The 14730-nt window shown below is 38.4% G+C and overlaps 4 protein-coding genes across 5 annotated transcripts; 2 read left to right on the top strand and 2 right to left on the bottom strand.

Moving 5' to 3' along the window:
- Nucleotides 1-747: 747 nt before the first annotated feature.
- On the bottom strand, nt 748-6050 carry LOC130501183 (dynamin-related protein 3A-like). 2 transcript variants are annotated; one of them, XM_056996047.1, is made up of 20 exons: nt 5517-6050; nt 5134-5416; nt 5024-5052; nt 4829-4930; nt 4599-4667; nt 4450-4509; nt 4077-4190; nt 3588-3636; nt 3402-3511; nt 3223-3315; nt 3046-3138; nt 2830-2967; nt 2536-2649; nt 2361-2462; nt 2212-2251; nt 1911-2059; nt 1676-1822; nt 1551-1603; nt 1371-1470; nt 748-1293 (listed from the first exon to the last, which is right to left on the bottom strand). In XM_056996047.1, exons 1-20 carry the CDS (start codon nt 5901-5903, stop codon nt 1096-1098), a joined length of 2430 nt encoding a protein of 809 aa, XP_056852027.1. In that variant the 5' UTR covers nt 5904-6050; the 3' UTR covers nt 748-1095. The 2 variants fall into 2 exon arrangements, with proteins under 2 accessions (XP_056852027.1, XP_056852028.1); XM_056996048.1 differs by having other exon boundaries at nt 2361-2459; nt 5517-6049.
- Nucleotides 6051-6357: 307 nt separating this feature from the next.
- Nucleotides 6358-7067, top strand: LOC130501184 (costars family protein ST45-2-like). The gene is made up of 2 exons (XM_056996050.1): nt 6358-6565; nt 6772-7067. Exons 1-2 carry the CDS (start codon nt 6485-6487, stop codon nt 6979-6981), a joined length of 291 nt encoding a protein of 96 aa, XP_056852030.1. The 5' UTR covers nt 6358-6484; the 3' UTR covers nt 6982-7067.
- Nucleotides 7068-7439: 372 nt separating this feature from the next.
- On the top strand, nt 7440-9012 carry LOC108837459 (uncharacterized). Its single transcript, XM_018610504.2, has 5 exons — nt 7440-7765; nt 7853-7989; nt 8207-8324; nt 8516-8596; nt 8699-9012. Exons 1-5 carry the CDS (start codon nt 7580-7582, stop codon nt 8765-8767), a joined length of 591 nt encoding a protein of 196 aa, XP_018466006.1. The 5' UTR covers nt 7440-7579; the 3' UTR covers nt 8768-9012.
- Nucleotides 8972-14588, bottom strand: LOC108839750 (probable ubiquitin-like-specific protease 2A). The gene is made up of 17 exons (XM_018612525.2): nt 14333-14588; nt 14082-14147; nt 13892-13944; nt 13719-13800; nt 13570-13619; nt 13215-13412; nt 13069-13144; nt 12790-12898; nt 12314-12367; nt 11838-11969; nt 11332-11532; nt 11200-11255; nt 11030-11117; nt 10602-10689; nt 10158-10277; nt 9646-10005; nt 8972-9560 (listed from the first exon to the last, which is right to left on the bottom strand). Exons 1-17 carry the CDS (start codon nt 14556-14558, stop codon nt 9096-9098), a joined length of 2424 nt encoding a protein of 807 aa, XP_018468027.2. The 5' UTR covers nt 14559-14588; the 3' UTR covers nt 8972-9095.
- Between the last annotated feature and the right edge of the window lie 142 nt (nt 14589-14730).

The raw sequence follows: 14730 nt of genomic DNA on the forward strand, positions 1-14730 counted from the left end.
CCTCATTGTTAGTGTTAACATATAGCTTGCAACAATAATATTCTTACATAGTTACTTTACATAACAATAATAAAACAAAACAACATGATTATAAAAATCTATGATAATCTATAATATATATATGGACTCTATATATATGGATTAACATAATTGAAAAGGTCTGTGAAAAAATTCAGTTATTTTAAAAATCCACAAAATCTCTTGTGCTCAGAGTGAGGGAGAGAGATAGAGAACTGCGGCAAACCAATAAGACATACAAATTACTGTATATAATTGATGTTTTCACTATTTTATATAAATGATGTTCTCACTCTTTTATATAGAATTTAATAGTAGAAATTTGTGACCAATTACAAAATATTACCTATTTTCTTATTGACTAAACTAATTTCATTTAATGATATTTTTAGATAATCAAGGTAATTTGTATTAAAGTTTGTATTTTTTTAATCCATGTGTAAAAATCTTTAACACCACTTATATTGATGCAGAGAGTAGAACCTAAAAAGTCTAAACATACATTTTTGTGTAAAGAAACTCGGCCACGTAGAGCAGTGGGTGGATATGATGTTAAATTGTTAATGCAACATATGCGGACCAGGGAACATGGAGAATGCCAACCAACGCCATGTGTTAGGCTTCAAAACCAAAGAGTAAGCAATCATCTCTCGTCTGTTAGCTAGTTGAGTGGATAACGACTCTGATTTTTTGGATTGTGATAAAAAATGTTGATATAAGAACGTATAACAAAATGAAAAGGTATTGCACAAATATAATATAAAGGAGTGAAATAATGTATCACATTTATTAATGTGACCAAACCCAAGAAGAAAAAAAAAATGTGAAAAGGGGTTTTGCTTCCCATTATTATTGTTGCAGGGAAACTAGTATATATCACTTTCTTCACTCCCTTAAACAGTCAAAACCAATGCAGACTCCAAAACCAGTGTCTTAACTTTCTATATTTGATTCTTCACTTTTGCCAACGCATAATTTAATAATACCAAACAAAACCTTGATAAGAGCCATTAAATGAATGAAATGCGTTCATCACTTCTCACAAGTCCGATATATATTGATTTTCGGATCATCATGTCAGAATCCATATCCATTTTGGTGTTGATCTCCTGCTCTTCTTGATCTTCTTCCCGTAGATGGAGATGCCGAGTATGATGAACTGCTCGTGGAATACATCGAAGAAGATGCTGGCAAGTCGAGATGTTTTGACACACCTGTTGTATCAGTACCACCATTGCATACTGATTCTGCTTCCATAGGCAACTCGTCTAGTGTCTGTTTGACAATCCAAACCATATGGTTATATAAACTTTTTTTTTTGCTGAACGGATAAGGTCTAGTTGGGAACATACCCTGTAAGCTTGCTGAAGAATGTGGAGTGTTTCTCGAGTGCGTTTCCTCTTAACCGCTACCTCATCCGGCTCTTGCAGCATTTCTTCAAACAAGTTCTCCCTGCACCATATGACACAACCACCCAGTAATAAGAGACTATCCAAACACAGATGTGAAGCATCAAAACAAGCCATTATCACCTGTATAGCTTCTTGATGAAGACATTGTGCAGCTCACGTTTTGTGTGGTTTACCTGAGTTCGAAAAAGAAGTGGTATCAGTACCTTTCAGCAACAGGGTTTTGTTGCACAAGATGAAGTACTTACCAGGAAATGCATGATTGCTTTTGGTACTGAGTCCTCAATATTTTTCCTCACAATGTCATAGTATGATTTAAGCAACAGTTTTGTAATCTGAATCTCGACATCTTCCTGTTCTGAATGGGTTTCGGATGGCCTCAAGACAGCTGGGGGCTTCAGGAAAGCAAAGCAAACAGCATAGTGAAGTAAGTAAAACATGGATGACCAACATGTAAAATCTATGACAGCGCAGAAGATTCACCTCCTTTAGATAGATCATCGATAAGTTCTGAGAAATGTCCTCAACAGCTTCATTAAATGGTTTGTTTAAGAAGTTTTCTTTGGTAACTGCCCGATTATCACCACCTCGGAAAATTGAAGGGATACCCCACCTTGAATCATTCGCATTTGCTATCAAGTATCCAATTAAAACCACAGTTAAACTCTACCCAGAATCTCTAGCTCTTAAACATGTAGATATATCACACAGCTAAAATATCTTCTGAAACATGCTAAATTATCTCTTGCATGCAACAGAAAATGAACAGTAATTAGAACCTTACCAGCTGGTGCAGCTTTTTCAGCATCTGCGGATACAACTCCCTGAGAACATATCATGAAGAAGTGTCAAATAACAACTATTTTGCTTGAAAATTTCTAACTGCCTGAAGATAAATCGATTTACGTATATAACATTTAAGTAATGACATACCTGATCAGGGACAATTCCATTAGCTTGTCTGCCGAGAAAAGATCGAGATTTCACCTGACTTGCTGAAGAAGAAGAAGTTTTCTCGAGGTCCACTGGATCCTGCTACATCATATAAAACGTATAAGAAACAATACAGAGCATATATTTTTTATGTGTTTCTCAAAGTGCTTCAGACCTTTGGTCGTGCCACAGGATGGGGAACCCTAGAAGACTTCACGTTTTGCATTGCAGCCTCCACGGCCTTGGTTCCGCCAATAAAATTAGGATGAGAAGTGTTTATGTAATCCATCTGCGAACAGCACTCAAGATATTAACATCACCACTGAGGCAGTTATGACAACCAACACTAATAGCTAAGTTCGAGTTTAGAAATAACTAATCAATCGAAAACGAGAAAATCACTGGTCAAGATTGAAAAGACCTTCTAATCAACCAATTATCACAGGGATCTTGAATTCATTAAACAGACCTCCATATCAATGATATCACCGATCATTGCTTCTGAGGGTTCAAGACCTTCTCGCAGGAAATCCCCAATAACCTCATCCATGCGTTTTCTCAGGACAGGGAAGCGCTGTAACTCATTCATCATACATTTATGACTAATCTGTAGAGAAATTCATAGTTATGAATAAAATGATATCAAAATTATAATTATTTATCAGCAACCAAAAGAAAACCTCACCTTTACGAGCTCATCAAAAATGAACCTAGCACACTGAAGGCTAGGATCTAACAAACGAGATATCTGCCTCCTAACAAGAACTTCAAACGGAACCTATGCAGAAAAAATTGGTATCGAAGGACTGTAATTAGATCTCCTGGGAATTAGAAAGGGTAAGGAAACATATTAAAAACCTACGTCTGGAACAAATAATGCGGATCTTGGCCCAGTTGCATTCTGGATTGCAGTCCGAATATCATCATCTGTTAAGTCTTCACACGGATCAACCTCCTGAAGAAGCCATGTGAAGGTAAGTCCACCAGTCTTAAATTCACAAGAATTGTCTGTGAAAAATAGATATAAGTTGTGCAGCGAACCTCCAAACTCTTAACAAAGATTGACTGGAAAATATAGTGAATCCTTGCTCCTCCAGAGAGCTCTGACGTAGACATTTCTTCACTTTTCCCATCCAGCAATGAAGAGTATGCTGTTTCAAAAAGTAACCGTGAGACACACTACGAACCAAACAAAGCATAAAACAAAATATCAGTTTCAGATATTACCTTCACAGTATTTTGAAAGAAAATTGAGGAGAAGAGCTCCTTGACCAGCCTACAGATTCAAGTGTAGTAAACCAAGTGAATAGGATAAGTTTGACTAGTCGAAGCAAGTCATAAAGAAATGACAAAGTAGCATAATAAGAAATGTGCATAAACAAGTTAACTACCAAGTGCCCAGAAATCTTTCCCGGCAAATAAGAACACTTTAAATGCTAATTCTACCACTCAAAAAAAAAAAAGACTCCATGAATGACATGAAATGTAGGGTGGAACATAGTCAAAACAAGTTAACTACCAAGTGCCCAGAAATCTTTCCCGGCAAATAAGAACACTTTAAATGCTAATTCTACCACTCAAAAAAAAAAGACTCCATGAATGCATGAGAAAATAGTCAAAACAGTGACATTGCTAACAATAAAGTGGAACAAATGGTAGTTACAAGAGTCAAGAACAGTGTCACTGCTAACAATGAACTGGGCAATCAAAACTTACCGTGGATTCTGTAATTTCACCATAACTCTGATGTTCCTTAGCTGTGGCAACCAAAGCATTACTTATACGCGACTTCAAATCAGGAAGCAGAGCTTTGATATGTTGAACAAGGATCTAGAAAAAATGCAACAGAAAGACTAGCTTCGATTAGTTATGTTGTAAAGTTATAAGTATCAACTGAGAAAGGAAACAAACTAGCCAACAACAACAAAACAATTAGTACATACAACAACTTTCATAATAAACGAAGATCCTGATTGTCAGAGATGAGAGAAAAAAAGTAACTCTAAGAGATACAGAGTGTAAGTAACTCTAAGAGATGAGTAGCGCAACATCTTCAAAAAAAAGGATAATTCCAAACTGCAGAAAATACCTGATTTAACTTCTTTGCTAGCTGAGGGATACCCAAACGATCAGCAAGACCATGATAAGCCTGTCTCGTACAAAAGAAAAAAAATATATATATAATCAGACAAACCGCAAGAGTATCAGGAGGGGATACGTCAAAATGATACAACTTACTGGGCGACTTCGGAAGAATTTCTCTTCTGCGCTAAGTGCTTCCTTGACAGAACGGTTTAGCAAAATATCCTGTTTATAAGAAAAATAAGTAAAGATCAAAGGAAATTAACCGTTACGTAAAATGCCGAACCACAAATTCAAAGAAAAGATCATCACCCGCATTGAGTCTAAGAAATCAGAGTAAAAAAATAAAGAGTACAGGAAGAGTCAGCACAAGACCACAATCTTACCTCCTGGCAACGGTTAACAACTCCCACATATCCAAGTCGTAAAGGAACAACTTTTCCAAGAAGTAAGTTACGAGCATCAGTACCTCTGTCCATGATATCCAACTAAAAACAGAGAGAACAATGATCGTAAAAAAAACATGAAATATCTACTACATGATAAAGGCAAAAAGAAAGTTCGGACAGGAGATATTTCACCTTTGTGATAACACCTATTGTTCTGTGACCTGGAGACATTGAAGATGAGTAACATCAGATACTACACATTAAAACAATCACTTTTTTTTTTCTCTTAGCTGAAAACTTACCATCGGGATCAGCATTCCCTGCGATCTGAAGGGCATCAGAGTTCGCCAAATCGGAATTGGCGGGAGTAACAGCCAGTATCAAACAGCTAGGCTGCTTGATGTAAGACAAGATCATGGTTCTAATACGTGCTTCAATGTCAGTAGGCTGGTCACCCACAGGGACCTTAGTGATACCAGGAAGATCCACAAGCGTGATATCCAACACATTAGGAGAAAATATCTTCAAACGAATCTGCTTATCCGACACACCTTTGTTCTCTCCCACCAATCTATTCGTCTCAGCCTACAAAAACAATAAAAAGAAGATGTTGTTGAGTGACTATTACACATTTAAATCGCACTGAAAGTAATTAAAGTCAATTAGGGTAATAAAAAATAATAACCTCAATTTCGCGACGAATCTCGGAGAAGTCGTAGATACGGTTGTTAGGGAGGTGGAGGAACTCTCCCCACTCGTCATCTGATCCGCCGTTGGACTTGCTCTTGGTCTGGAGGAGCTGGAGGACGAGGGGGCGGCGCGTGCAGATGTCGTTGCCGCGGGGGAGGAAGTCTCGGCCGACGAGGGCTTCGAGGACGCTGGACTTGCCGCTGCTCTGGCTCCCGACGACGGCCACCTGAGGGAGCTCGATCGAGGACTGGCTCCCGAGCTGGGCGAAGATGTCTTGGAGCTTGTTGACGATCGGGATCACGGAGGAGCCTAGAGGCGCCGCTTTGCTGCTGGCGGCGGAAGAAGGTGGAGGAGCCTCGTTGGTTGCTTCTTCAACAGACATCGTTGGATCGGATTTGATAGGGTTTTGGTTTTGGGGGGGAGGGGGTGAATAGTATCGATTTCGTGCTTAGTGTATTGGGAGAAGACAGATCCTTCCTACCTCCTCTCTCTCTTACGAGTCGCGAATGAAACGAACGATAAAGATGAAGACTTTTATTCTTTTTTTTATATAAATTATATCGAAAATCTCGAGTTTTTACTTTATCATCAAGCTCTTAATTTTGTTTTTTTTTTGTTTTAATTTACTTGGGCTAGAGTTTCGAAAACGTGAAGAAGCCGCATTTCGCTCTTTAGGTTAACTAATCAAAATTAAGGTGGTCTAATAGTAAACATCGATAATATTTGGATTAAGTTGCAAGCTTTTTGAAATATTAGGGTGTTTTTCAATTTGTATAAAACATATAAGTGTGATGTGGGGTCCGTTTAGTCCTTTTTAAACAGGATAGGAGGAGAAGAAACAATTATCAATCAGATTCATTCAGACAATAAGTGTTGGTCTGGAGGTGAGAGGAGGAGAAGACAGATCATCATCGTCATCTGTCATCTTCAAAAAGGTCTCCGCTTTGAATCCCAAAAGAAAGAATGAACGTAGAAGAAGAGATTCAGAAACTTGAGGAAGAGATCCATCGTCTTGGTTCTCTCCAGCCTGATGGTTCTTACAAGGTCTTCTTCTTAGATCTCCCGGAATCTATATTTTTTTATTTTCTTTTCTCATCTCAAGATCGTCAATTGGTCCTTTTTTATGGTTTATGCGATCAGATCTAGAAGATTGTTAATTCTCTCTCCCTGTGAATGTTTTTGAATGATTATTGATTAAGAGATGTTGAGGATATTTGGTCTTGTTTCTTTTGTGTGTGTTGGGTTTATAGGTGACGTTTGGAGTGTTGTTCAATGACGATCGATGTGCCAACATCTTCGAAGCTTTGGTTGGGACTTTGAGAGCTGCCAAGAAGCGCAAAATAGTGGCATTCCCAGGAGAACTCTTGCTCCAAGGCGTTCACGACCAGGTTGAGATCACTCTCCGTCCATCTCCACCCCCACCTCAAGCTGCTGTCTCCGCTGCCGCCGCCACTTCCTAATTTTCTCCATTTCCGTTTTGTTACGTTTATCTTCTTTTCTGTGTTTGTAACTGAATGACGAACCTATCAATGATTGCTTTTGCTTATCTATCTCTCTCTATCTTTGGATTCGCAATATAAAACAATTACACTGTTTCAGAAATGAGAACTGAAAAATTAGGCACATTAGTTATATCATCGGAGGAGATAAAAGGATCGAGAGAGAGAGAATAATTTGCGCTGTAGATGAGATATACTTCATCATCATCTGCAGTTGGCTCTATTCGAACAGTCGAACTCTGGCCTCTTGATTAGCAACTCACAAGAAGCTCAAACCACTGAGATATGCTTTTGTGCTTACCCAATGAAATTATGACATGTGGAGCGTTGCTGTTAAATTATTAGTAACCAACTAAAAACGCAGCCGTTTTATATTTGTATTTTTATTAATTACAAATATAAATAGGAGTTGAGCAGTTATATCCTAAAAAGGAGCGAAGGAGAGGAAGACGTGATCGGGCGGTGAAAGAATCATCAATCACACACTTTCCCCCAGTGATCTGTTCAGCCGAATACGGTGGATCTTCGCCGGAGCGTATCCCGGGGAAATCGGTTTCATATGGAGAGGGCCGATGAAGGAGCAGGCGAGCCTTCTGGAGCCGCCATAAGATCGAGGCTCAGTAACAGAGCGGATCCTTTCCTTGTTGTTTGCAGGTGTTTCAGCTTCGTTACCTCTCTTATCGCCATCCTCTGCGTCGTCGTCAATGTTCTCGCCGCTATTCGCTCTTTCAGAGATAGCCACGATGTATGTAATTCACTCATCGCTCTCTCTCTCTCTCTCTCACTTTCGATCTTCATCGTCTGAAGCTTGTTTCTTTTTAAATCATTTTAGCTGTTCGATGGAATATTCCGGTGCTACGCTGTGGTGATTGCTTGTTTCGTGGTTCTCGCCGAGACTGAATGGGGTTTCATCCTCAAATTTTCCAAGGTTCTTGAGTACTGGGCTGGGAGAGGAATGCTTCAGATTTTGTAAGTTACCATCCTCGAGTGGTTCTTTTATAAATGAAAGTGTTGGCTTCGGCCAATTCAAGGCCACGTGTCATGATTTTGTGTGTCATCATCAGCTTTTCTTGACCTGAAACTTACAATTCCAAGATGCTGCTGCAGAGAATTTGAAACCATGTCTTGGTTGTTTTAAGATTTGTTTTTTTTTAATGTTTATATTTGTTTGATTTGGTCGTTTCAGTGTTGCTGTGATGACAAGAGCTTTCCCTGACTATCTGGCTCAGAAGAAGGATCTCCTTCTTCTACAGAATATCGCTAGCTACATGCTCCTTTCTTGCGGTCTTACCTATTTCATCTCTGTACGTTTTCACCTTCTTCCTCTCTTCTTTTGCCTTACTCTTGTAACTTTCATCTTAGTTTAGGTTGCATCCTCTTGCCTCTGGAAGACACTTGTCTTCCAATTTGTGCACCTTAATGTCTCTTTTGGTCAAAATCTCGTTTGTGTTCTTACCGTCAGTCAGTTAACCTCTGATCGTTGTCTGAACTTCAGGGAGTTCTGTGCATTGGCTTTCTGAAGCGTGCTCGACAGCAGAAGGAAATTTCAAGAGAACAAGCCGTCAAGGATCTTGAGGCAAGTATCTATAGTTACTTTGCATTGAGTTCCCATTCTCTGTTTGCACCATCATAATATTCATCAGATGGCTTCTAAATCATTAAATCTTGTTTGTTGCAGGAGATAGACCGACGCAGGGAAGAGCTGGAACAATTGCTCCTGAAGCATCGCAGTAGAGACGACGTGTGATTAACAAGTACCAGCTTCAGCTTCATTCAAAGGACGAGATCTGTTTCTTGTTTCTTTCTTTTTTTTTTTTTCTTTTTGTAGTAAAGGATTGTGTGAGCTCTCTCTCTGTTTCTGCATCCCTCCCACTTTGATAAAATCTGTTTCTTTTTTTCTGTCTGTTGAAAAACGAACCTTTGATACTTAACATGTAAGAGACGAGCAGTATTGAATATGAATTTTGACGTAGATTATTACTTTGCTTTATACATGGATGAGTTTAAATAGCATTGTCAACGTAACAACTCTAAAGCTCAAAAGTATCCCCATGAGATTTGGTGATATTTCTCTTTCAAGTCTTTGGCCTCTTGGCCATCACATTACAACTTGAACTAGATATGTTTTCTTTGTTCTGAAGTTCGTAACTTCCGGCAGAGCTTCCCTCATCATCAGACAACACAAGAAGAATGTTGTTACAGCAAGAACGAGCAGCTAAAGCTCTACTCTTACTCTTGTGCACTCCTTTTTCGATCCATGCTGAAGCAGATTTGGTTTCTCTGGTTTTGTGAATCTCTTTGGATGCTCCAGTAAATAGAATCAATTCATCATCTTCTTCTTCTGCTTCCTTCATCTCAACTTCATATGAATCCTGGGAATCAGGGACGTATTCTACTGAAACAGCTTCATCATCATCAGTGTCCTCAATATAAAGCATGCATTCCTCTTTTCGTAATGTTTCCATCTCTTGACAGATAGATTCCTCTGTGTCCATTGGCAAATGGATTTCTTCTTTCTCACCACTTTCTTGAACTTCTTCCTAATTTGCGACAGAGTGTAGAATCGCTATCAACATATATAACGAGCATTAAAAACTAAACTGAAGACGTAGTAAAAGGAATTACCACTATAGGCGACATAAAGGACTTTCGGCGCTTGGAAGCCTCAGGGAGATCATAACCTCCCGCGTAAAAAACTTCTTTGCTGAGAATCTGATCTGGCAAGCAAGTCATTGTTTGAGGAATGTATGTGACGATTGATGAGGAACCACCATCAAATGGTTTTCTCCATTTACAGGTCTCAGTCACATTCTTGCTTTCGTTTTCTTCGTCATTCTTGTTGGAAACTCGGAAATGAGGTTGTTTGCTATTGCAATTAGCTGGAAGAATACTTGGATCATGACCTTTGTGAAGATTGTAAAGCAACTCTAAGATGTATCCACGCTTAAGTGAAGCTTCTTTGGCAGGAAACCATTTCCTAGTTAGCTGATTAGAAGCAGAAAATAAATTAAAGACATCACCTTCGAATCACTGTTTCATGCTGATTTTATTTCATACGATAAAATATGGCAAATTCAGAAAGTCAGATGCAACTTCATTATATCCAAAAGGAGATGAAAAGAAAAAGGAAAACTTACAAATTTTCCCGATCTTGTGATAAGAGAAGGATTGAATTTAGCAGGAGCTCGTGTCACAAAAAGTTCCAAATAGTGCAGCAAAAAGAGGCCACAATCAAACGAATTCTCTTGTTGCGGGAGCTGAATTGTAAAATGAAGCAATATCATCAGAAAACCACTGAAGAAATTTCCACAAGAAAAATATCATATGATATTCTAATTTAACATGTTTCTCGAAGAAATCGCAACAAAACTGCATTGATATGATAGACACAAACAAGTCTACCGAATAAAGACTCATCTATCAAGCTCCTCAACGTGTTCATCTATTGCACCCATACAAGCAGGGGTACTTTGTAAACAAGGATAATCTAGAACCAGAGCTTTACACAATCATGACAGTTGTATTAGTTTTGAGCCTTCTATCCGTGCTCAAGATAATTTCATTCTCGTTAGAAGCAATACCTCGAGTGAAATGAGCTGCATATTTGATGCTCTTGATAAATCAGTTGTTGTGTTTCCTTGCCTCGCTTTCCACTCTTCACGTAGGTAACTGTGATCACATGATTGACATTTAGGTAGTTTACTCATGTTGTGCAACAAATATTCATGATAAAATCGGTTCATTTGGCTGGGGAAGTCTTCATATCAAATGGATGGAAAATTAGTGAAGACCTCTCAAGTAAATAAACCAATGATTAACTGCAAACTCAACACCAGTAACTAACCTCCTATGCATAAGTTGCATTCGCACTATACAAGAAATAACTCGCGAGACTATTTAAAGGTATCATGACATAATATGCTCTCTTGAAACACAAATGCCAAGAACGAGTAAATGCGATGCGGCATCGCCGATGCCAGTGAAATATTGAAAAAGTTGTCGGACATACCTCGGAAAAATGTTGACGAGACCACCCTTGTGGCTTCCTTTAATTGAGTCCAGATGCAAGATGCATGGAACCCTTGATGGGTTTTCGACTTCATCATCAGCAAAGTGATAATTTATTTTTAGGCTATTATAAAACAAGCATAAGAACATAACATAGGGAGTTAACCTTACCAGAAGAAGGAACCAATTCACTTGGGTGACAGATGATAATCAGACTCCAGTGAAAACTGCAATCATAGGCAAGATAAATCATCATATCAGCGGTGGGAACTAATTAGCCATGTGTGTGGATGATGTTTTCACCTGAAATTTATAGGAATAAATATATAATCTTTTTCGAAGAGTTCCACATTCTTAGTCCACTTCTGCACACGTTGATATGCTTCCCTACCTCCAAACGAGCTAGGTGAACCTTTGTCTAAGTTAGCTAGCTTACGGAAAAAGAAACAATTGAAAAAGTGGAATCTGCCCCGTTCCTCTGGTGGAATCCGACTCTTAAGGTACCTGCAAGTATTAAACCAAACTTTACAAGCTGCGTCCAACTAGTTTATGCATTGAAAAGGTAAATATAAATTATGGCAAATATAATACGACAAGGTTTTTAAGTATAATCTGAGCACCTAACATAACCTCATGCTACAGTTTAGGCATTTTTAAAACAAACGAGAAGTGACCTTGCTTTTGACATGAAAAAATAATGCACCTAGTATTGCCATTTTTGGCTTGTAGGCCTTCTATGCTCTACGAGTACAGATTTTATTTTGTTATAATGTTAAGAGTTAAGACAATACGAAAAGATAGTAACTTACTTGATATAAAAATCAATGATTGTATCGTTAATGAAACGTCTTGGCTTCAGAAGCTCTATGTCTTGCTTACGCACTACTACAGCATCTGGTTCTCCTTGAGGGTAAACTAGATCTTCAAATGAACCAGCGAGACTGAAGATCAGAATATAAACAGTCAGTCAAAAGGTAAGATAAAAATAAACGGGGGTCAATATCTAAATTAATTCAAGGCACCAAGCGTTACGATGTCGTGCATTTGCTTATAAATTTCAGATAACTAGAAGGGGCATCAGAAACACATTCATCATATAGCATGCCTTCAAAAACTAATAGAACAATCTTTCATAATTCTATACACATCTAAGTCTCAGGTCACCAATACCAACATGTCATCAAATAACATATAAGAAGTTAGAGGAGTACATTACCAAGTTATCAGATTACATTTACCAAAACTCAAATCTACAAACCACGAGTATATGATAGTTCATACTTACTTGGTGAGTGATGTTTCCAAATTGTGTCCACTACAAGCACTTTCCTCGCTTTCTCTGTCAACATTCAACAACGATAAACTGAAAGTCAGAACCTGGCATATGTTTTTCCTGGTTTAGTAACTTCTCTCTCTCATTATCTTTCTCCCTAAACCTTTTATAGGATTTAAACGTTACGTGGTCCTTTTTACTATTGTCAAAATCCCTTTTCATGTAAAGATTTTTCAATTGAAAATTTCCAAGAATCTATCTAGCTCACGAGGAAATAACTAAACGTAAGAGATTTTTTTTGGTACGACATCACACAAATGTGTTGTTCACTGTGTCATCAACCCAGTTCAAGATGTGGAAATTAGAAAGAGAAAAACACATACTTCAGGACTTGAGCAAAAGACAAATTGACTCAGATGCCACCAACATTTATACTGTACAAAATGCAATGAAGATGCTAACACAATGGTGCGATAATGATGACTTACGTTATGGTATCAAACCAAATATCCTTGTATCTCGAGTCCAACAATTTGATGGTTTCTACTTCTTTAAACGATTTAGCGTCATAAACGGAAAACTTTAGGAGATCGATGCCTGTCAAACATGGGTGCAGTTAGACTGGAGCTGACGTAGAAAATATCAAAAGCTATCAAACAGAGAGATATAATGTGTCGGCGCTTATTATTTAGCTAACAATTTCCAGTTTTGAGAAACCCTCGCACTGAAACAACACTAACATAAACAAACACGAACTTATGGCAAACCTGAAATCTTTTTCGCATTGTCAACTTTGTTAGGGTCCCTGGACTTCAGAAGGACGTTTACCACGGCAGTCTCAAGCTGAAAATTTACAAGTCAGATATCATAAGAAAACTCATCAGCCCATAAATGAAGATCTAGCAGAAATCACCTCTGAACACCACTGAGACTCAATTCTGACGATATCTTCTATTGCCCACTTACAACTAAATGTCCCTTTAGTTGCATTTACTGATGAACTTTCCACACTCATACAGTTGCGTGAAAATGTCAGCTTCGAGTTAGTACAGTATATATCTCCATATATAATAAAATCAGGGATTATGAGAACGTGTGAATTCTCGGAATCCTGTAAATGCAGAAATATAAAAGCGTGAGATATTTTCTGAATATAAACCCCACATGCGTAACTCCTGAGACAGCCAAGTTTTCAGAGAAAGAACAGCCTTTGGTTTTTCAGTTTTAAGTGGTCCTTCACTATCTCTAATAAAAGCGCATAGACTTACAACTTCACGTGAACCAGAAATAATACTTGTGGCTTCTTCTCCTTTTGAGGCTGAAATAATACAGAAAAGCTTCTTTAGAGCAAGCAATTTTTGAGGGAAGAAACAACAAATAAAACTGAAACTAGATAGAGGATATTATAGCTAATAACCATCATCATTTTCCGATGACGATGACGAATTAACTCCAATCCTTCCATGGGAGTCATCGGATGGTACATCAATCAGGTCACACTGCAATATATTGTACAACAAAAAATCAGAAAATTTTTACACATTCTTATTCCTTATAATACATCCTTCATGAATTCATGACAAGGCTCACAGCTTTATTATATCCGCTGGGTTCACACCTTAACCGCTCTTCTTTTGCTGGGACTGCATAAACCAAAATCAGTTTAGCCAAGTTAGATGACGAACTTAATAAAAATTCAAGAAAACTGAAAAATTTGGAACGCTACACAGAACAATTGCATCACTCGCACTTATGAATATACATTTTCTCTTACTTTTACCTTCAACATCAATAACTCTGTGGTTCAGTGCTTTGCTCTCGCCTTGCGTGCCCTGCGTGACTGAAACTGAAAGATCACACAGAAAATAATATCTTCGTTTATTACCATCTAAAAACTTGATCACTTAAGAGTAAGTTTTAGATACAATCGAAGTGGAACAGATACCGCAATCATCAACGCGATTTGTTCCCCCAGAGACGCTAATCAAACGCGAAATTTCGATAGGAGAATTGAGAGACGAGACGACTTACAGAATCGAAGGAAGTCGTACTTATCGAGAGCGCGGGGAGGTTTGCTAGTAGTTCCAGGGGAATCGAACTTTCGGAGGAGTTTCTTCGACATCTCTTCAACGTGCTCGTCCTCGTCAGTGTAATCGAATACTCCGATCTTCTCGCGCTTTCCGCGGGAGTGAAGAGACGGCAGAGTCATCGCTGCTCTTTGAGTTCCAACGGAAGGAGAAGAAGGATCGAGACGCATAATCCGCACTAATAGGAGACGGAATTTGAATTTGCGTTTTCGAGTTACATCGTACCGACATTGAGAAACCGGTCTGACCCGTTAAACCAAGTGGTCTATGCTGAAACAACATTTTAATTTTCACATTGAATAAATTGGATAAGATGCGGTAACAATATTTTCACTGAGCCGT

The sequence above is a fragment of the Raphanus sativus genome, unplaced genomic scaffold (genome assembly GCF_000801105.2).
Source record: "Raphanus sativus cultivar WK10039 unplaced genomic scaffold, ASM80110v3 Scaffold0111, whole genome shotgun sequence".
In the NCBI taxonomy this organism is placed as follows: domain Eukaryota; kingdom Viridiplantae; phylum Streptophyta; class Magnoliopsida; order Brassicales; family Brassicaceae; genus Raphanus; species Raphanus sativus.